The sequence below is a fragment of the Ursus arctos genome, unplaced genomic scaffold (assembly GCF_023065955.2).
Source record: "Ursus arctos isolate Adak ecotype North America unplaced genomic scaffold, UrsArc2.0 scaffold_28, whole genome shotgun sequence".
In the NCBI taxonomy this organism is placed as follows: domain Eukaryota; kingdom Metazoa; phylum Chordata; class Mammalia; order Carnivora; family Ursidae; genus Ursus; species Ursus arctos.
The window spans coordinates 27,849,390-27,872,140 of NW_026622963.1; the positions used below are offsets into that span (position 1 = coordinate 27,849,390).

A 22,751-nucleotide genomic window follows, 5' to 3' on the forward strand; every position below is an offset into this window, starting at 1 on the left:
GTTCATAAACTGCTGTTATCATAATATGCACTTTAACTCACATAGTAATGACAGGTATTTTGGGCTAAAAACATCTTTAACAGAGTAATCTATATCCTGGAACATGAATACAATGCTACTTAATTCTTATCCTAGTTTTTAGGAATTTAAAGACATCTAGCAAATAATAAAAATTTAATACAACTAACCAGAATTCAATCTCAACATACAGAAAGAAATTTCATTCCTGTTGCTTTAAATGCACTTCTGGAGTTTGAAACTCCAGTTAATGGTCAAGTTCTACAAGTATTTACCTCTACAGCTAATTCTCTTATATCTAATTTATACCTGAGCATATAATTTAAAAATCTCTTATCAAATCTTTGATGAACAAGTCTATAAAACAAACTGAAAATCCAGTTTCACCTAAAGTTTCCATAACTACTCAAAGAATTCTTCCTAAAGAATCAAGACTAAGCTAACCTACTAAACCAACTATCACAGTGAATTTTACCTTTTTAAACTTTATTCAGGAACTTGAGATGCCCAGGCAAACCACTCTACCTACAATCCACACATCTCTTGAAGTTATTAACATGTTTTACTCAATAAGAAACTTCTGAAATAGGGCCAACTTCCTGACAACTCATTCCTGTTACTGCTAAAAATACTCCAATAGCATACGGAAAAAAGAAAAAAAAAACTTAATTTGTCAGGGTACAGTAGGAAAACATAATACACCCTTTTATTCATACTTAAATCCATTACTTATCACTGAATAATGAAATCATCATTGCTAAGCTAGGATTTTATATCTTAAACCAGAAATCCTTCCCAAGGGTTTCCCAATAAGACAGATCATGAGCATAACAGCATTTTAGCAAATTTACCAGGACTGAATTAAAATTTCCAGAATCGTGGATTTGAGAGGTTTCCCAAAGTTCTTCCAAGTGATTCATTCCACTATCAACGAAGTTTTGGGGAGTCAGGGTTCCTTAGCCAAGTGCTGTTAACACTTAAAAAGGAGTTGTTTTCTAACACTTGTTTGCATAGTAATGGATACCTAATGCTGTACTGTTATTTTAAGTTAACTTAATATTTATTAGTTAAGTGAAAACTCTTATGCTCTTTTCTACTTATCCCGTAATCTTAGAAATAGATCACTTTGCATATACTGACCTGAGTTTTCCTCCATCAAATGCCAACTGAGAAAATGTATGGTACCAAGTAAAAATGCACGGGGACAAGTTCAAATAATCTTCCCTTTGTTTATGAGCCATGATTAAACAACAGCTGTAACACCCGTTAGGACGCCTCACTTTAAACAAAAATAATTCCTCTCACAGTGAAAAGGTTTTGGTCAATGGTAACAAGATTAAGTTTACTAATCTCTTCACGCTGAACAGAAAAAAAAAAAAAAACCCCCCCACACACACACAAAAAACGACTCGCTAGGACATGAAAAGGAAAGAGAAAAAAATGTAAAAACTGGCAGATTTTCGATTTGAAGGTTTCTGATTAGCGCCTTTTACTTTCTCCAAAAGTAGAAACCGCTCCTGAGAGAACACCCTTCCGAGGGATGGGCAAAGAAACACACGCTGCAGGGTGTAGACGGCTAGAGGGAAGGGCGCAGAGGATTACAAGAAGCGAAACGGGTCGGGAAGAGGCCGCCCACCGGAAAGTCCCGGCCGGAGCTCCGCTCCCTTCCCCTTCCTACCCCCCGCCCCCCAAAGCCGCTGCTCGCTAGACCAAGAGGAAGCACCCAGGTTGCGCACGCAGCCCAACGTCACTGCGTTCGCTCCTCCCAGGAGCGAGGGGACGCGCCTGACGTCGCGGGGCGGGGCCTGCCGAAGGCCGCCGCTGTTGACCCGCTGTTACCAGGCGTGCGCACAGCCAATCAGCAGCAGGCGCCGGCGCCGGCGCCGGCCGGCCTTTGAACTCGGCACGGCAACTTCCTGCTGTTTGGCGAGTACACAGTGCAATGCAGTATGTCTGTCAGCGCTGCGGCACAAAGGAACAGCCATTTTGTGACTGAGCTGGACCTGCACCAAGATGCCAAGGGCTCACAGCGCTGCTGCCTGCGCTAACTACCGAGCTGCCCTTTATTTTAGCACCAAAGAACCAAAAAAGGGGAGGCTGGCGGGGGGGGGGAAGTAGTTTTGATATATCAAGTTTCCATTCGGATTTTCAGTCTTCTCAAAAATCCCGATTCTTAAGAATTATCAGCATCATAAAATGGCTGCCACTTAAAAACTGCCTGTTCAGTCCACAAGCAACTGCATTATGCCATTTCTAATTAGCCCCAGGCTTTTATTCTAAAAGGCTGATTAAAAAGCATAAGATTTTGCCCGCACCGCAGCTTGTCAAAATAAATCTGGTTCAGAGAGAAGATTTAGAGAGAAATTTAATAAACTGTCTCAGTTCTTTAGATAAAATTGCAAACGCAGCGTCCTAGAACACACAGAACTCTTTGTGTGCACACAGTTCCATTCACATTCCCTTCTCTCCTGTCTCCATTCTTTAATATTACTGAAGTTAACCCAAACTGCCAATTACTTTGGTAAGAAGTGTGTGGCATACGTTCTTCACTAAAACTTTTGTTTTAAATATTTAGAAACTTTACAGATTATCAATTTTAAAATCATATTTTTGAAAGTGAAGTTTTTAATCTTCAGAAATCACGATATACAACATATAACATTTAAAAGCATTAACAAAAGAATACAGCAATAACAAACTTTTTGGAATTATAAAGTCATTGCTTTATTTCCAAAAACAATGAAGTATCACGTTTACCTAAACTTGCACTCAATCCTTTCAGATCTTAAACTAATTCTCAGAAGAGTTTACTTGACCTGTAAACTCCTCCCTTCCTCTCTCGTGGCTCAGGCTGCAAAAGTGAATTTTGTAGTATCCCCTAAACACTAGACTTTGTGCCATAGAAACCAGGTCCTTACGAAGAAATTTTGATAGATTAAGGAACCAAGTACTAATACCTCAACAGTCTTCTGAACCTTGGCTTCCTAAAAATAACATTAATCTATCACAATAAACATCACTAGCATCCCATTAAGCTTTACAATTTTAAAAGGAAATGATGTCATAATTATGTACATGTATTAAGGTATGCAATTTCGGATAACTAATTTAAAACTCCATCTCAAGGAGTCTCTCAGATATTTTTGAACATTCATCAGGTATGTGAATCAAACTACTTGACAAAATGCATTTAAAAGTACAGTACATGCCTCCTTGTTAAGCTGTAAACCCCACTGCCAATAGGTAAATGCATGACAACTTCCAAATAGTTTTCTAGGTGAGTAAATTATTTAAAAAATAGCAACAGTGCTTAATTTTTTAAGTTAGAAGGCAGTCTCATCAATGACGTTAACCACAAACCTTGCATAAGAAAGACAAAACCTATGTGAGACTATGCAAATCATACACACTCAAGGGAGTAACAATTTTAGGTACTGAATCTTTAATAATTTGTCAAATACACCTGGGGATTCCTATTTCTTCAAATTGCCGTTACTTTTCAGAAAAATCAGTTTAGGATTAGTGGAGAAGTTTTCTGTCCTAAATCAAACCTAGGTAATTACATGGGCAATTCAGTTCAAAAGACAGCAGTCCAAACTGTATGACAACTCAATTTGCAAAAGAATTTGGAAAGGTATTTTTAAAAGCAAGGGTCAAAATATATTAACTATAATAAAACATAAACTTCAACATTTGTAATAAACCAGTTCAAAACTTTCAAATTCACTAATCTAATAATAAAGTATATTACTTCTATAAAATTGTAAAAGTAAAAGCAAAACTGGGGGGGGAATCATATAACCAATCACATCCTTAACTGTAGGATTTAAAATTCTTAACATGATAATTTATAAGAACACACATCAAGAAATGTATTCGTATGTACTTTTAAGAATTAATATACAGATCATACAACAAAATGTCTAAGAGACTTTATTACTTAGTCACTAATAAGATACTCCAACAAATGTGAAACAAATCGTGATCTGAACAAACAGTATATTTGTAAGCTTCAGAAGATAAAGCATTCCAGGCGACTCTGTCAAAATAAATCAATAAATTTAAAGCAGCTACAACTAAAATGCAAGAATAAGATACTACACATCTACCAACCAGAAAGCACTGTCTGAATATAAGCATATAAATGCAAACCTTAAAATATTTTAAATCCAAAATATACAAGTATAATCACATTAACAAACACAAAAGAGAAGTATATTAAGAGTATTCCAGGATTTCTGTGATCACAGGTTTGATTTCATAAATGCAGGAACTGTAACCATGGAGTAAAGGTTTTGATAAATCTTATCAAAATTTCCTAAAATGTCAAGAGTATCAAAAGAAATATAGAGTCAAGTAAAAATATAAACTGAGAGGCATCAGTCAAAGGGTCCTTTTTGCAATTTCATTTTAAAATGTACATTTTTTCATTCATATAACTTTCTCAAACATCTATTTACTATAATTTACTACCACAAGGCTCCTCTATGGCCTTCAGTTACAAGTTTGGGTATCCTAGATTCTTCAAAGAAAAAATTTGCCTTGTATGTAAAATGGTGCAATGCAGCAATGGCTAAACCGACAAGGTCATTTTTCTACAGCACAAAAACCTAAAAACTGAAATTTATTAACAGAAAAACTGTAGTTTACAGGAAAGGCCCCTTTGAATAAAGGTACCTTACCTTTTGACTGCTGTAAGAGGCCTTAAGTCACAACTCAACTTTCATAAATTGCTACCAAAAAATTAGGGTGTGGCATATTAGCAATCTCAAGGTCACGCTTTAAAAAACGAATCCAAATTAGTAAAATACTTAAAATAAAACAGACAGCTTTCCCTGTCTGTTAAGGTAAACAATGTAAGCTGAGGTTTCCCCCAAAAAAAAAGAAAAAAGGAAGAAAGTTGATAGCTCATACCTCGATGCATTGCTGTGTAGCGAACTGTCCTCCTCTTGGCTTTTGTCCTTATTTCTCATCATCTTTTAATTCTTAAATATAAGGGGGAGGGGGAATCTGTGTTTGCTTTGAAGTCCTGTGCCCAGGTATTTACTGTCAAAAGTTGAAAGAAAGGTAAGGTCCCAGCTTCTATCGATGGTTTTTATTATCAGGAACAAAGTCCTGACGATGTAACGATATTGTTATAATACAACAGCGGTAAGCACCAAAAAACAAAATATTTCTATTTTTTCCTTAAAAAAAAAACAAAAACGGATAAACCGAACAGGGGAATCATCACTATCAATAAGGAAAGTTTCTCAAAGTAACACACTGGATACAAATAACAATCTCTGTATCTTATTGCGTCATCCAGGAATTTCTCATATTTACAGAAAATAAAGCAAACTTATACATATAAATCTTTAAAATTATCACTAACGATCATGGACTTACCTGATCCATGTAGTAGGTCCAAAGCAAGAGTCCTATCTAGTAGTAGAAAAATATCAGATCCCAAATAATTAAAAATAAAAACAAAATTCTCCGTTACAAAAACGAAAAATAAATACAATAATCCTCCAGTATGTTAACTGGTCAAAAAAATAAAGCAACAATTAATACTAAAACGGGTCCGGAAGAAAAAAAACCTCATTAGGAGAGCGCACAAAAATGGAGGTGCGCCATGGCTTCTAAGCTGGAAAAAACAACGACCTGGGCTCTCAGTACGGCTGCTTCTTTCCAACAAGGCACGAAAAGAAAGGTCCTAAAAGCTGCTTTTCTCCCTTAAAAAGGTTCAAATCGACCCCAGTAAGTCACTAGGAGAGGCAGGGGGCTGCGGGGGCCCCCTGAGGCTGCCCGAAAGTTAGGGAAAGTTGCGTAAAGTGAGGCGAAGGCAGGGAGCAGAGCGCGCTCTCTCTAAGGCACAGCCGCCATCTAGAGCCTCCTTCCCAGCTCTGAGAGCTCTGCCTTTGATTGACACTCTCTACATTTACCCCACAACTCAGGTGATGTACCATAGACCCACCCCTTCATCTCCACCAAAAAAAAAAAAAAAAAAAAAAAAAAAAAAGATCCTCCATCCCAGGGAGCCTGAGGACCCCTACCCCCACACCTCCCTGCCCCTCCAGACCACCCCATCAAGGGGAGGAGGGAGGGTTTCTTAACCCCCTCTGGCTCAAGCACCCTTTTTAAGCCAGAGAGAAATGTAATTTGTTCCTTTTGTCTAAAGATCTGCTAAATATTTCAGTCCTTGAGCTAAAATAACTTCCTCTCTGGACAGGAAGTGGTGTTTTATCAAGCCATTTTGAAAGAGGGATAATTCTTAGAGAATATAAAGCTAAACATAAGTATTAATCTTTTAAAAAATTAACCCCCCCATGGGTAAAATGGTTCCTAAATAAAAGCAAAACCTCAATTTCATAAATTAAATTCAACTCTTGCCTTCTTTATGAAGCCTAAAAATTATCTAAAGGCAAAGTTTAAGGGGTAATTTTCCATCCCAACTGGAAAAAAGGGGTACAACTCAACAGCGCCTCCCTAGTGTTCAGTTGCATTAGAGCAAAAATTAATGCAACTAGCTTTTATCCAAGAATCTCAATTTTTCTTTAAACCTGAATAAAATTCTTTAACCCATTATATATAACCTTGTGAATCTCACCCAAAAAATCCTTATAACCACAATATATTTACTTCAAAGAGAGGCAAAACAAAGTTCTTAAATTCAAGAGCATGGAACCACTATGGGTACCTTTAAATAACAAACCCAAGAAACTCCAAATCCAAACCAACACAACACATATATCCCAAACATTCCCTTTTATTTCAAATCAAATTCTATTAACCCATTTCGACAATGGCAAATTAATAACAATTGGTCCTATCTGATGGCAAGTTATCAAAGTAATGTCACAGGGCAAATTCTCCTAGACCAAAACCATGAGCTCTATGGAAACAAAATGACTACTAATGCCAAAAACAAATAATTTAACACATTTCTCTCAACAAGCACCCCAAGACATTCACACATCCAAAAAAAAAAAAATCAACTTTCCTCACTTAATATTATAGTATGCCAGAACAAGGTCCTCCTCTCACTGAAGAAGTCCATTCTAGGTTTATACCTAACAAAAGCAACAATGTTGCATCTAGGTAGTAAAATCCATAATCAAAACCTAGTTTCAATTCTGTACTTTCTACAAAACAGAAATTTTCTACCAAAATCAAAATCCAAAATTCCACTTTTGATTTATACAGACCAACCACCTCAAATCAGTCAATGAGAATATTGCACATGTATTAATCAGAGATGTATGCACTGTGGTATTTGACATTAATCACACAAAATGATTACTTCTCACCAAAAGAAAATAAAAATTCAAGCTGAACTCTTGTTATCTGTGTAACAGGAAAACATAATCAACAAGTCATTCAGTCTATCAAAATGAAGCCTACCCCACCTTTATAATAGTTATTAAAACTGGTATTAGTCAGTTATCAATAAATGGAACAGCAGCATTCACCTAGAATTCAAATAATCTATGACACAGCATGATTTATTTAAACTCCTAACCATAGTTAAGAAAAATACAAGATAAAAGCCCTATTTCATATTTATATAAAATGTATTATAGACATTATTGCCACCAAAATTTAAAGTCCTTTTATGAATACCCTAAGGACACTTCCATATAAATCTAACACCTCTTCCCCTGATTTTAACCATTAAAACAACAGGAGGCATCAGTTTAATTTAAATGTTCAGATGAATATTCTACTGTAAGACATAATATTAAAAAGCAGAGGTAAGATACCTTTTCCATCAACACAAAATAACTCATACAAATATTTTATCACTTATCCTGAATTTTGGGGCAAAGGGCATTTTGTTTTATAAGCTCATTACAATCTCATGGCGAATTAAATTTCCTATTATTACCCCTTGGTAAGTTATTTTCCAAGATGTTTCAAGAAGCACAAAATGGCATTTCAACCAAACCACCACCTCTTAACGCACAAATAAATTTCCACAACTTTGTGAAAAAAGACATCTTAATCAACCAAGTAAAACATCTTCCAGCACACCATTTCCATTTTACCAGCTTTATTCAGTACACTTTACTGCTGGGGAACTGTAAAGGTCGAAGTGTTAAGGCAGCAATTGAACATTTAACGAAACTTCAGCTTTAAAAAAAAAAAAAAAAAAGCCCAAACTGAGAAATTTTAAATTGTTAAGAAATTTTATTAAAGTTAACATTCCACAAGATCATACTCATACAAAACAAACTGCAAAAACTTCCAGGCATACAAACTAACATCTGTGTTAATGTGCCATCTTTCTTCTCCAAATGTCAAAAATGAACTTGTTTTAGTGATACAAAAAGTCTTTAGAAAGTCAAATCCACTGTCCATTTGTGCTGGGTTAGAAACCTATGTCTTCATTCATTTCATGAAATCCATGTTAAAAGAACCCTGTCTTGGTTGTATATTATCACAGCACTCTTGTATTAATCCATTTTCCTCAATTCCCCATAGTGGACTGCCATCTTGTTTTCTCAGTGGTAGGGTCCATTTGAGACTCTTCAAGCTGACTGGGTGCTTGATGAAAACATTAAAAGAAAAAAATGCTGTTGGAATACCAATAATCTTATTCCCTCAAAGAGAACATCCACCCACCTTGAAGATACTCTTACCATACACAAAGGTTTAATTTTGTAACAGCTTTAAACTATGAAACTGTATTAAAGTTGTATGTACTGCACCCACTTCTCAAGGAGAGAATCATGGCATGACTGCAAACGAGTAACGAAGTTGTTCTACTGTCACGGATACATATTTATATAAAAAAGTGGCAGTGAAAAGACAAATTTTACATACTTAATGTTGTTACACTGTCAATATGAAAAGTAAAAACAAAAATTCAAATTCAAAATCCTGGAAAGCAAAATTACAGCAACACTATGGATTCTAAATCTCAATGCAGAAAACTTTCCAAGCTTCTTCAAATAAAACTAATTATGGAAAAGAATTTTAAGATTAAGGGGGAGGAAAAAAAAAAAAAAAACCCAAAGCAGTGGTTAACAGCATAGTTTTCAGAGTTCAACAGATGTTAATTAATTTTGCTTACATAACACAAATGGCCAATAAAGATGCCACCATCTTCAGCTACTTATTTGAAAATACAGGAAATATGTAGCAAATAGGAAAAAAATGATCAAAAATGCAAAATATCTACCTGGCCTATTATTTGCCATAAATTGCTATCAGGTTTCAAATTAAATACAAGTAAAATACTCCTATTGCCAAAATATCAAATGTTCCTCATAGAGAAACAAATCCATTACTTAAATAATTTGAACTGAAGGGATTAAATAGGAAACCAGGATATTCTACTATTAAATAAATGATCCTGATCCATCATGAGCAAACATAATTGCAAAAATAAGTTTTAACTCTGGTCTTCACCAATTTTGCAGCTCTCAAACTAAATTTGTAGACATGAAGTCTGGGTGACACTGAGATTATTAAATATAAGACATTTTTGCTCTTTAGGTAGTTAAATCTTATCTCCTAAACTATAATTAGGATTTATTGTCTATATATACAAAATAGATATCTACTTGAGTAAACTACTTGATAACCAAGAGACACTGACACTCATATTAAAAAATGACTAAAAATGAATGTCACAACAACAGTAATAAACATCAAATGCAAGATGTTTCTCCTTAACATACTTTCCTGATTTCTCTCCACCCTAAAATAAGAACTACGTAACTCATTCATTCTTCATATCAATAAAGTATCTTCCATTTGAACTATTCATTCCCTAAAACTAAAGGACATACATTTCTATGTAGAAGTATAAAAATAAAAATACCATCATTTCTCTTGAACTGTTTATTATAATTTCTCCCCAATCTCTACTGTTACAATGGAAGATCAAGCACTAAATGAAGTTGGGGCTGTAAATACTATTATGGATCAACAATGACACTAATGTATTGATAAGTTATAATTCTTTCAACAGCTATAGGTACAATGTATTCAGTTTAGTACATATTAAATGATAAACTCAATGCTTTCTGTTCTTTTGCCACAGGACAAGAGGTAAAATTTATCCAGGATACTGAAACTTCCTTTTAAAATCATTTTAAAAATTTCAAAAGATGACCTAATGACATTAAAGTCATTTTAAAATTACTCAGTAAAATTGCAACTATTTGTGTGAGAACAACAGAGATTAGAAATACTAGCATATTGATCATTCTAGCACGTTGTATAAGATGACAAAAAAAAATGCTACAAGAGGAGACAACTCTTGTGACATTAAAAAAATCATGATCAGTCTTGCACTCCTGCAAAGCCAATGAAAAGCAAAAAGTGAGAATTTTGTTAATAGGCAAAAGTGCTCAGTCAAGCATGAAAATACCTTAAAAAACCAATGAGGGACTTGTGAGTAAGCCATTTATTTTCATGGAATTCCAAATTCTTGAAAAAACTAAATTTGCAAATAAGCAAATTTATGTCACAAAATAAAAAAGAAGGTAGGCATGAGTGCTGTGAGCCTGGGTATTTTCTTAGTAACAAAATCCACAGTTCTTCATGTGTAAAATAGAAACAGTAGTACCTACCTCATGTGGCAGTAGTGAGAATTAAATTAGTACATTTATAGCTTTTACATTACCTGGCATATAGAAAGACCTCAATAAATGTTACTTAGCTATTATTCCCATTTAACAATAACCAAAGTACATGGAGATCTACAAACTAAACTTACTAATCAAAATAATTTATATTCCAATAGCAGCAAGACCTCTGAAAAATCCATTGGATAAATGGGGTTAATCATTTAAAGAAACTTTCTGCTTTAAAGAGAATTTTATCTTGCATTAAAATAAGATCAGTACAGAAAACTTTGTAGGGTTCAGATATCAAGGCCCTACTACACATCTCTCCAGAAACTTGTGAATTACTGCAGACATACTGAAAAGATGATGGTTTGATCTAGAATTCCATCATCAAACAGACCTAGATCTTTTGTGAATTTTACACAGAGGCTTCAAGCTTATGCTATAACAGGTAGGAGAATTTTTTCACTCTGCTGTTCATAGTTTAGATGTCCTTTTTAAGGAAAACTGTTTGTTCTAAGAAAATTCCCAAAAGCAAAAGTAAAGGTTTCTATGATAAGAAGGTACTAACAAGCATCTCTTAAAATACCTAAATATTGTACATCCAGAAATTTAAGAATATAAAATTGAGCAAGGAGGTCTTCTCTTTAAATTCTAATTCAGTAAATTTGTTTCAAAGTCACTGGATATTATAAAGTAAGTTAGCTGAAACGCAAGCAAGTCGTCAGCTGAAATGTTATTCATTACTGAATTGGGTTTGAGGGGCTCCCCTAAAATAAGCATAAGCAATCTCCTTACCTCTACTTCCCAGCAACTCCCATTTTTAATAGCAACAAAAAATGTGGGGGACAAGGAGAAGTACAAGGAAAAAGAAATGATTAACGATTCTTAATTTTAAAAGTAGATGGCTCTAATAATGTCACAATAAATTAATGTTAATTTATATCACTTTAAAACTCAAATAGTTATTGCAAAACCAAAGGGACAAAGGAGTATAAAATAACGATGAGGAGCAGAAATTGATCCTTCCCATCATATAATTAAGATTCTTGGTGCTTATGACTTGATTTCAGTCTTCTTTATACTGATCTTTAAATTTGAAAACATTTAATAGTAAACTCAGTTGTCTTATTACCAAAAGTAGCCTGAATCCTCAATAGGATTACAATGTACTAGTGAAGTCTGGGTCCTAAATACAGTGGGCTAAAAACTACCTTACAAAATTATTTGAAAAACACCACCTAACTGTTGATTTCCTGGAGAATAAGATCAATTATGCTAAGAAAAAGAATCATCTAAGGTTTTAAAATCAAATCAAATCTTCCCCGTTGTCCCTATATAAATCAGACGACATGTACATGTTAAGAGACTGAAAGTTGTAGTTTCTTGTCCCTTTTACTCTTTACTGATTCAAAGTTTTAATTCTCAGACATAAATAAAAATAAAAATTTCTATTTTAATAATGAATTTAACTTTTGTTTTCCAATTAGACCTAAACCACTAGTTGACAAATAATGTTTCACAGAAATGATATACCACAAATCAAGTACTTATTGACCATCCACTATGTGCCAGGCAATTAATCTCCTTAAAATATGAGAAATGAGATCAATAATTGTACTTAGATAAGTTTTCATCTCTGCCCTCACTAACCCCATCAAAATGTCAAAAAAAACCCAAAGCTTCACCTTTTACAGGACCTAGCAGCCATTACACAATGGAAGTTGAAGTACTAATTAGAAACCAAGGTATAATCTAAAATCTACATTCCCAAATGTGATTCAAGAATATTTAAGGAACAGCTAGGATGTAACAGCATACCTAAAAAGTTCTGTCAATAATAAATAAATCCTTTGGAGAATTCATCCAAATTCATTTCTACACTCTCCTCCTACTTTTTCTCATGTTGGGGGTTAGACTGACTATTCCACAGTAGTAGTAACCAAATCTTCTAAAATCAAACCATAACCTCAATGTGAAAAGAACTTCTTCTTGGGCCTTTAAGTTTAAGGAAAGTTCAGAATTACTTTATTTCTTAAAACTGTTACACTGAAATCCATTAAGAAGTATGTTCTATTACCAAAAAAAAAACCCAAGGGCTTCTGAGTTCTACATAGGAAGGATTAAGTTGACCCAAGAGATGGACGGACAGGTAAGCTTTCTTTACAAAACAAGGTAGTAATTACTTCTGGGTTTGTGACCATTAGCTACAACTACTCTCAACTCTACAGCTGTAAGTGGGAAAGGAAACACAGACCATGTGTAAATGGAAGAGCGTAGCTGTATTCCAATAAAACTTTATTTACAAACATAAGGAGGAGTTTACCAACACCCAGATCTAGGGTGAAATGTTGGAAGTATGTTTCAATGTGGGTTACTCTGCATTCTGTCAGAGAGTTTAAGAAAGAATATAAAAGGCTGGAGTAAACAAGCAAAATTTTAATCAACTTCATACACATCTAACCATGTTTTTTTTATTTTTGTACTGCTTTGAGCTTCACTAAAGCCCTTTATGTTTCTACAACTCTGACTCCATTACTCAAATTTCCAAAGTCATTGAAAATTTAGAAACAGATTAAACATGAAAATTAAATAAAACTTACTAAATGCTTCCACCAACATCTACTATGGTGTACAGGCCCTTCAGAGAATTCAGTCTCTGGATTCACATTTCTGCAGGAAACAAAAAGAATATAATTTTATGCATAGAAAAAGATAAAAATAGACTAAAATGCCATGATTTATTCCAAAACTTCAAAATAAGGATCATCCACCAGAAGACTAAGACATACATGTATTTATGAACAATATAGTCCAAGCAGAAGGTAAGTTCTAACCCTGAGGATTTTAAATCTGGGTGTACAGGAGGCTCACCTGTAGAATAAGTTACTATAAAAACCATCCTGAAGTCTCAGTCCCCAAGAGAGTAAACAAACTCTGGTCTCCCTAGATTTAATGGACAATCAGGGTGTAGAACTAGTTATTTAACAGAGCCCAACATCACTTTTTTTTTTTTATTTTATTTATTTATTTGACAGAGAGATAGAGCACAAGCAGGGAGAGCTGCAGAGGGAGAGGGAAAAGCAGGCTCTCCACTGAGCAGGGAGCCCAATGTGGGGCTTGATCCCAGCACCCTGGGATCATGACCTGAGCCAAAGGCAGCCATTTAAGCAACTGAGCCACCCAGGCCCCCCTCAAACATCACTTCTTAACAGTACAGAATTATCTTAATTTCTGGTCATTCATCTAATCCACTTTCAAGACTTTAATTTGATTTATTGATTTGAGAGAGATAGCAACAGAGAGCACAGGGAGGAGAGGGAGAAGGCAGCTCCCAGCTGAGCAGGGAACCCCACATGGGGCTCAATCCCAGAACCCTGAGATCATGACCTGAGCTGAAGGTAGCCACTTAACAGACTGAGCTACCCAGGTGCCCCCCCCCCCCACTTTCAAGACTTCCAAAGGAAAACTTCCATTACCCACTTACAGGGCCATGTTTCTCACTCATTATTATCCATCGTATTATTTCACATCATCATGTACTTTAATCAAACACTTTTAAGATAAATACAAAGGAAATTTTAGACAAAATTTCAAACTACATTTATTCCCAACTGTATTAACCTATTCAAGCAACACTAACCCTTTTTAAAATACATAGTTGAGAGGCGCCTGGGTGGCACAGCGGTTGGGCGTCTGCCTTTGGCTCAGGGCGTGATCCCGGCATTGTGGGATCGAGCCCCACATCGGGCTCCTCCGCTATGAGCCTGCTTCTTCCTCTCCCCCTCCCCCTGCTTGTGTTCCCTCTCTCGCTGGCTGTCTCTCTCTCTGTCAAATAAATAAATAAAATCTTTAAAAAAAAAAAAAATACATAGTTGATAACAAAAGTATCATATCCATGCTGTTCGCTAGTCAGACAGAAATGCCCCGTAAACTAAAACATGGAAAATGTTTCTATTTCAAATGCCCTCTGAATAAAGGTATGCATTTTTTCATTCACTCTACTCTTAAGTATGATTATAATAATCATAACATGTAGAGCTACCAAAAACTCAGTTTAAGTTCAATATTAAAGTGTAGTAATTTGGGGCGCCTGGGTGGCTCAGTCGGTTAAGCGTCTGCCTTCCACTCAGGTCCCTATGATCGCAGGGTCCTGGGATTGAGCCCTGAGGGAAGTCTGCTTCTGCTTCTCCCTCGCCCTCTCCCCCGGCTTGTGCTTGCTAATAAATAAAATCTTTAAAAAAAAATGTAGTAATTTAAGGATATTTAGAAAGCACAATAGTTGAGGATTTAAGTTACCTACTCAAACGCTGTTCCATGACTAAGATTTCAAACTTTCAAGTTATAAGGCAAGTTCCTGATTATACTACCAAATCTAAATCCCTTTAGTCATTTTGACTAATCATAATCAAGAAATACAGCAAAGATTTGCTTCAAAATTACCTCTAAGAGTTAAGATGCTAAAATAACGTCCCACCAAGTTAACAAATGAAGCAATTTACAAGAAACGGCATTATTTATTCACCTTTAAGCTTCCAAATTTAATCTGACCTTAATAGGGAATATAGTTTGTTGACAAACAAGTATTAAATCAACCAAATGAACTAAACTGATTTAACTCCTAAAAGGAAATGGAACTTTCATTGGTGAAAGAAACGTCTGAGGGAAAACCTTCACAAAAAGCTACCCATGAGTAAGAGTATGTGCCTCACTCCACCAAAAACAAAAAAGGACTTGGATCTCACTTTGCATTGCTTCAAAAATTACTGACACCAATGTAATCTACCATTACCATTTCCTTCCCCAAAATTGAGATAGCAGTATTCTGTCTTCTTTAAAAAAGGGTGGGGAGGAGCCAAGTTTGGCTTAAGCAGACTACAAAAGTTGGTAATTTTGCTCATATTCCTATCTTTAATAGTTTGCAGTATTATAGATTCTCATTTAATATAAAATTTTAAGTGTAATGCACACTTCAACTGCTGGTCCTTTTATATTATAAGGCAAAGACTCTTATCTTTATTAGCTCATTTGTGCTTTTCTTAAAATATAGATTTTGTCAACTTTTAACCTGTTAAAGTCCTTAAAACAATTTTTACATTTAAATTAAGAATAAAATCTGAGAGCACTCTGAATATATGAAATCTTCCACAAAAATAAGGCAGCAATAAAGTCATTAACATTCGTAAGTCAACTCAGAAACCACTAAAGTTAAGTAAACTATCTTCATCATCTAAATTAAAATGATTATGATTACTATGTAATACACATTAAGGGTAAAAACTGCTTGTTTGGGAAATATTCATTATCAAATAAATAGCTTAATTTAAAAAGCAAAGGACTGTTTTCCAAACGCAGATCTAGCTTGTACAATGTACAAATCAAAACATCCAGTTGTAGGAAACATGCCACTTGAATGCTATGAAAACAATCAAGTCATACAGTTCTTATTTATAAACTTAAGAACATCCTTGAATTTAGATTGTAAAGGTTAATTACATTCAGAAATAACAGCCAATTTGAAAATTAGAAGTTTGTATTGAGCCACTCAACCTAGAAAGGGAAAGTAGCTGGTGAAATGAGGATATTTACCTTTGAAGCATAAAATTTTTAAAGGAAATTAAATCGATTATGTCAAGCATGTAAATGATAAATCCTCATTTATCTGTGATAGCCAGATGCAAATATTAAATACACTAAATTTTAAGTATATTTAATAATTATTAGGGGGAAAAATCAACAATTTTTTATTGCAGCATTCTAAATCTCACTTGTTTAAATACAATTTCACACCTTAACTAATTTTTAAAATCAACCTTCCAGCATCTACATTTTTATATTAATACGTTGGAATGCATACCATCAAGAAAGTCGGGTACAGTGTATCACCCAGGTCTCATGTTACTCAAATCCGTTTCTTCACAGAAACAGCATACATAATTTTTAATGCAAAAATTACAAGAACTGTTCTCCAGTTTGAATAAGATACTCCTTACTACTATTTTTAATCACACAATTAAGGGCTAAAAGTATCTTAAGAGATTAGAAACTCTCCAAATACTTTCTATAGATTAGGAGACTAAGGTCTACAGTGAATGTCAAGATTACAGGGCTGATCTACATTTAGAAGCTCCTCTCCGATTGCTGAATCACAGTTGTATTTTCCACTCTATCACACACACCTCACACACACCTCTCATTAATGAAGATGGAGATGTCTTCTTAGTATCTTTTTCCCCTTATGTCTCTCAACAAAAAAATCTCAGAGGAGAGAAAGTAAATTAATTGGTTGTCCAGTCCAAATTTTTAAATAATCAAAACTACAAATAACACTTTTCAACTTGAAAGAAAATTTATATTCAAAGTTACTATATTATATAATGTAGCCTCTAAGTGTCACACCATAGTTCACGAAAACCTTGTAATTTATGGGCATGGCTGCTTTCATTTCTGTGGAATTTCAGGTACTTTTTAAAATAGTATCATAGTAACAAATGCAATGAAACCTAGTCACCAATTCGATAGGTTATTTTTATGATTTAAAAGTTCATTCAAAATCCCAAAATAAAAACAAGTATTTAAGTGTCACTTTGGTTCTCAAGCAAAATACAGGAGGAAACTAATACATTACTTTTTTAATGAAATTTGGTAATTTAAAATAGTATCTACATTTTTATTTACCCTCATGTGTCCACTGCTTTTGTCCACCAAATATATTGCCCATTTTTACAAGCTTGGCCCAATCAGCAAGTTTCAGAACACTGAATATATAAGCATCATCATGAAGGCTGAAGTACATGTAAGACCTTTTTAAAATGTGTTTTGTTACAATCCTTTATCTTATTGGTGATAAAAGGGAAGCCGTACTTCATTAGATTGGGGATTAATTTAGAAGTTACTATATCATTTAGATTTTTTTTCTATTTATTGATACTGGAGTAAATAAAAATCCAATCATCATTTAACATTTCTAACCTTCAACCATTCATTTTTACTTTAATGGGTCAAACTGCACCTTCGGTAGCCCATGATAAAGTTATTGCTGATTTAAACTTAAAATCACATTACACTTCACATACATTTGTGTCTAAGAGGCCCAATTCTCAATTTTCATAACAGTAGCCAACCACATATGAATATTAATCTAATATCCTATCATTTCCATACAAGAAACCCTAACCTTGGCATTTGTGTTAAGGGTTAAGATGAAAAAATGTTTGATTTATTTTGTATGAAGTTAGAGCTTTAAAAACACTATAGTTAAGTCTTAACATTTAGTTTTCTTTTGCACTAAATTTGCACTGAAACACAAATTTGATCAAATTGCAAAATGACTGAAAAGGAAAAATTAAGCTAAAACAAATACGATAAAAATATTACCTTTATCACCTACCTCAATGAATACAATAAGCCAACATCAACAGATAAGATTTTCCACACTTCAAGGACAAAGATAAACTTGCCTTCATATTACTTATTTGGCTATTCTTAAAAATTCCCAAGATATCTCTTACTATATATACATACTTCCTCTGCTAAATCCCTAACATCAGCTTAACAGTAATTTCCATGTTCAGTGTTAATTCATAAAGAACCTTTCTTGAAAATTATCAGGAGACGTATTTTTTCATTCATATATCTAGTTTTAAGGTGTAAAAGTATCCCATACATGTTGAAATTTCTTTCTTCCTTTTATGCTTTAAAAACAATTTTACTAAGCTATAGATCACAGGTCTCTTTAGATGCATTATTCTAGTTTCCTGTAAGATAGTACCTGTTTGAAAACGAAATCACAAAAACAGGTAAAATGAATATATCTATTAATAACTAAGTATGACAAGGTTTTCACTTTTTAAAATATAGTTCCTTTAAGAACTGGAAGATCAGCAAATGCAAAATTCTAGGGCATTTCAAAAACATGATCCATAGCATCAAAAAAAAAAAAAGGCAAAAGAATTTCAGATTATAAAGACATATGATTCTGTTAACTACTGATTTAACCATAATCCTGAAGCAGCATATCACTAAAAAGTACTGAATGTCTTCCTGCTCTGATATAAATTACGTTTATCAACTGTTTTAACAGAATACAAAAGTGCTTTGATGTAAGGTAAAGGAATTTGACAGGCTTTCTTCTCATCTCCTTTTCGAGATAAACAGTCTACATTTTATGTTTCACTGACAAACTTTAGTGACATTTTCCTACTCAAATATTGGTAGCTATTAAATTTAAGATGTTGGCTAAAACATTTACTTACTTGCTATATAAAATAGAGGCTTTTGCAACTATTTCCTTTATATTCAAGGATAAAACTCCATGGGTCTCAGTCTTCAAAATGGCATACCTTTTGGAAGAAAAGAAACACACACACACACACACACACCAATATTCTAAACAATTTACTGATGAACACACCAATATTCTAAACAATTTACTGATGAACAAATAGCAAGTAGGAGTGTTTTAAAACTTTTATTATATAATTGAAAACAAAAACTAAAATCTATGCTCACAAAACTTGATTTTTAAAATGTTCTTCCCTAAAATCTACTACTATGAATACTAACTAGTTCAAATTTTCCAATAAATTCATTTCTTTCAGTACTTAAATTAGTTTGCACAGTACACTAGAGAATTGAAAAAATGTATCTTTGGTTCATGGTTTTTCTCAAAATATAATCAGTCTTTCCTTGTTCCCAAAATTAAACAAAGGCTTAAGAGACCTTCAGTTTTTTAAACTACTCAAAAGCCACATTAACTTACAACGGCTAAGCACATACATCCTTCATTCAACGCAAAGGTTTAAAGGCTTTGTAAAATTATTTCAGATATTTAGTTTACTCAAAATCACTACCTGAAATATAAATTATCAAAGAGCAAAATAAAAACCAAATAGGCTTATTTTTATGTGAAAGTAATAAAAATTTACCCAGTCTTACCTCAAATTAAAGAGCTGTATTTGTTCAGAACCATCATCAACCAAATTTAATTTTAATCTTGTAAGTTACCTTAAAAAAAAAAAAAGATGATATCAATGTTTTGATTTTTAAACATTTCTTGGCCAAAGTTTCAGCATGATGAAACAATGAGAAAATACTCCAAATATGTGATCTATGGACAAATTTAGGGACGGCTCATCGACACACCACCTTTATGTTTAAGGCTGCAGTTATTTCTTATCTTAATGACATATCAATCGTCGTTTTCCTCATCTTTTAGTGGCATGGACAAACACTAGATATTAAAGCACTGAGATTAAATAAACTGCATTAAATTCACATCTTCAGACAGATTCAGGATTATAACCTTGTTTTTTATTTTTCTTTTGATGCCAGGCAATACACAAAAGGAAAAGTTTACCGTTTTTAAACACTGAAATCATCTTAAAATTTCCACTGCCATCTAGAAATTATTTTACAATTATAAGCAATTAAAAATTAACTCCTCCAGGAGAAATTAGTGAAGTTAAAATGGCTACTGGTTACTTTAAATTTTTAAACCACAAGTTATTTGATCTCACCAAGTGGGATATTAGCTTTGTCTTTTAAGCAAGTCTAAAACATGTAGTATCTATGACCTTTATTCAATTTCAAACCGGGGTCTTGAACATTTTCAGTCTCTCCCCTCCCCCATTTCTCCCGTAAAAAGATCTTATGAGGTTAAATTGCTATCAATTATTTTGCATTTCACTATTCAAAAAAGGAGCCTGAAAAAAGATTCAGAATATACATTTAAAACTACTTTCAGTGTTCACAAATTTCAAAAATGTTGTTTTGAAAAACCAAAATTGGTACTTAAGATTCTGTAAAATCAAGATATGCGCAACTGATGTAACATGTAGCACATGAATGCTATTCAGAACATAAAACAATTTCACTGACAAAAATACCATCAGAAATAGGGTGGATTACACCAATAACTTTGATTGTCTAGGTACTACGTAAATCTGCCCAACACTAGATAGATCTGCACCTTTACAACACAAGAGCTACCGCAGAATGAAGACAAATATATTCTAAAATACACAAAGGTTTGTGCATTTGTGGTCTGTTGTTCTAACCATTAAACTTAAATCCCCTCTCGGTTTTTTAAACTCACAACTATACAGGACTCTGCAAATTTTTGAGAAAGCAATATTTATTATTAAAATACTGTTCCATTTTAAGCATATCTAGATTTTTATGCATGCAACAAATGCAACAAATATGGCTCCTCTTCATCACCCATTACCGAGAACAGTCCTACTTTAATATTTACACTACGAGAAAGTAACTTCACAAAGAGATTTGGCGTCAGAATATTCCTTTGTAAAAGTTTTGTCGACCATGGCTTGTGCTAACATACATTATTTTTTAAAACAATAAAATGATGAACTTCAACTTTTAGAAGTCCAGGAACTGATCCAAGTACGTTCTAACATTCAGGTGTGGTTAAGTTACAGATAACGGCTCCTTATGACCTTTTAAAAAGTACCAAACAGTATATTTAATCATTATTCAAACATCAGAATGCCAACTAATCTTGGCGTATTTAGTCGATAAAATAAACTATCTTAATCAAACGTCATCGTCCAGCATCGAAATTAAAACCTATTTCCATTAAACAGCCTTGACGGTATAGTAAACTTATCTTCGTAATTTCTGAAAATACCAGCGGCACTTCTCCAATTTGCATTTTTAAAAGACAACCTTAACGTCATAAAGGTTTTAATAAGCGGCAACTACCTTCTCATCTGTAACACTGCAGCCGTTTTCAAAATCGGCTTTGAAAGAGTTAAAAGCCAACACCCAAAAGAAAAAAAAAACAAGTTTTATTTTTGTTTAAACGTAGTCAGGCTTCCATTGTTCTTTTAAATTCGACCATGAAGATGAGCTCCCACCTCGCCGGAAAGAGGTTAAAAAGCTCCCCCGTCGGAGAACCTGAAAGGAATTTTTTTTTTCCTTACCCTAAATATCAAAATAACTCACCCGGACAGTAAGGGGCTCTCCTCGCGCGGTCCCCTTCGGGCTCCCGCCTGCGGTCACCCGCCGCCGCCCCTTTCCCGGCCGGGCCGCTGCGGGCAGCGAGGCCGCCCCCCGTGGGGTCTGCCGCGGGGCTCCGCGCGCCCCCCGGCCCCGGCCCCGCGGCGCCCGGCGCTTCCCGCCCGGAGAGCCAGCAGGCGACGCCGGCGGGGCTGCTCGGGGAGAGCCAGCCGGCGAGGCCCGGCCCGCCGCCCCCTCCTGCTCGCGCGCTCAAGGACATTTTGCTTTTCCTCCCAAGGACAAAGGACAATAAAAGGAGCCGGGGAACCACTCACCGGGTCCGAGCGCGGCTGTCGGCACCTCCTGGTCGCCCGCACCCGCGTTCCGCGCCGGGCCGCCCGCCCGAGCCTCCCGCCCGCTCCGGGTCGAGCCGCCGGGGCCCCGGGGAGCCTCCGCGGCCGCTGCCGCAGCGGCGCTTTCGGCGTCGTGGGCCCGGCCGCCCCGGGAGCCTCTGCCGCGGGCTCCGACACCCGCGCACGGCCCGCCTCGCCTCAGCCGCGACCGCTTCGCTCCCGCGGGCCTGCGGGCCGCCCGGGCGCAGCTTCCCGCCGGCCGGCGGGCCCCGCACCCGCGGCGGAGCGCCTGACAGCTCGGGGTGCTGCTGCCTCTCCGGCCATCTTGTGCCGTGTGTGTGTGGTGTCTCTCTCCCGTCTCCTCTCTCGGCTTTACTCCCTCCTCCTCCTCCCCCCGCCCCACACACCACACAACATGGCCTCTTCGCTGCGGCGGCGGCTGCGGCGGCAGCAGCAGCTCCGCCGCGCTCCTGCCCGCTCCCCTCCCCCACTCTCCCCGCCTCCCGCCCGCAGCCTCGTGTCCCAGCGCGCACGCGCGCCGCCGCCCGCCCGCCTCGGCCATTGGCTCCGCCAGCTTCCTGCCACCCCTTCCCGGGAGCGGCCTCACGCACGCTCACAGGCGTCTTCCTCCCTCCTAACAACAACTTCTTCGATACTATTGGCTGATTCTGATCCCACCCCTTCGGCTATCGCAGTGCGGATAGGCTGACTTTAATGCCATTCACTCCCCTTAGGCGTTTCTGGTTTTCTTGAGGGGCACCAGCCCGCGATTGGCTAGTGATGGAACCTTTGGGTTTGGAGCTGGGCTGTTGCTTTGCGCCCCGCAGTGCGGACCCCTCCAGGCTAGCTGGTGAGGGGC

At 36.0% G+C, this 22,751-nt stretch overlaps 1 protein-coding gene and 1 long non-coding RNA gene across 15 annotated transcripts in view; both read right to left on the reverse strand.

Moving 5' to 3' along the window:
* CHD2 (chromodomain helicase DNA binding protein 2) overlaps positions 1-6,018 on the reverse strand; it is a 119,737-nt gene extending 113,719 nt beyond the window's left edge. For 3 of the 13 annotated variants that reach the window (XM_057303794.1, XM_057303795.1, XM_057303793.1), the window contains exons 1-2: positions 5,407-5,973; positions 1,159-5,064 (exon numbers count right to left, since the gene is read on the reverse strand). In XM_057303794.1, coding sequence (XP_057159777.1) covers positions 1,159-1,259 — 101 coding nt within the window. In that variant the 5' untranslated portion in view covers positions 1,260-5,064; positions 5,407-5,973. Of the gene's footprint in view, positions 1-1,158; positions 5,065-5,406 lie in introns of those variants that run through there. The other 10 variants (XR_008956143.1, XM_057303797.1, XM_057303798.1 and 7 more) reach the window with 8 other exon arrangements.
* Positions 6,019-8,170: 2,152 nt separating this feature from the next.
* Positions 8,171-21,676, reverse strand: LOC123001674 (uncharacterized). Of its 2 annotated transcripts, XR_008956144.1 has the most exons (5): positions 21,546-21,676; positions 19,518-19,586; positions 18,836-18,922; positions 13,184-13,253; positions 8,171-8,547 (listed from the first exon to the last, which is right to left on the reverse strand). It is a non-coding gene; the product is annotated as an uncharacterized LOC123001674 (long non-coding RNA). The 2 variants fall into 2 exon arrangements; XR_006410813.3 differs by lacking the exon at positions 18,836-18,922 and having other exon boundaries at positions 21,546-21,660.
* Positions 21,677-22,751: the final 1,075 nt, after the last annotated feature.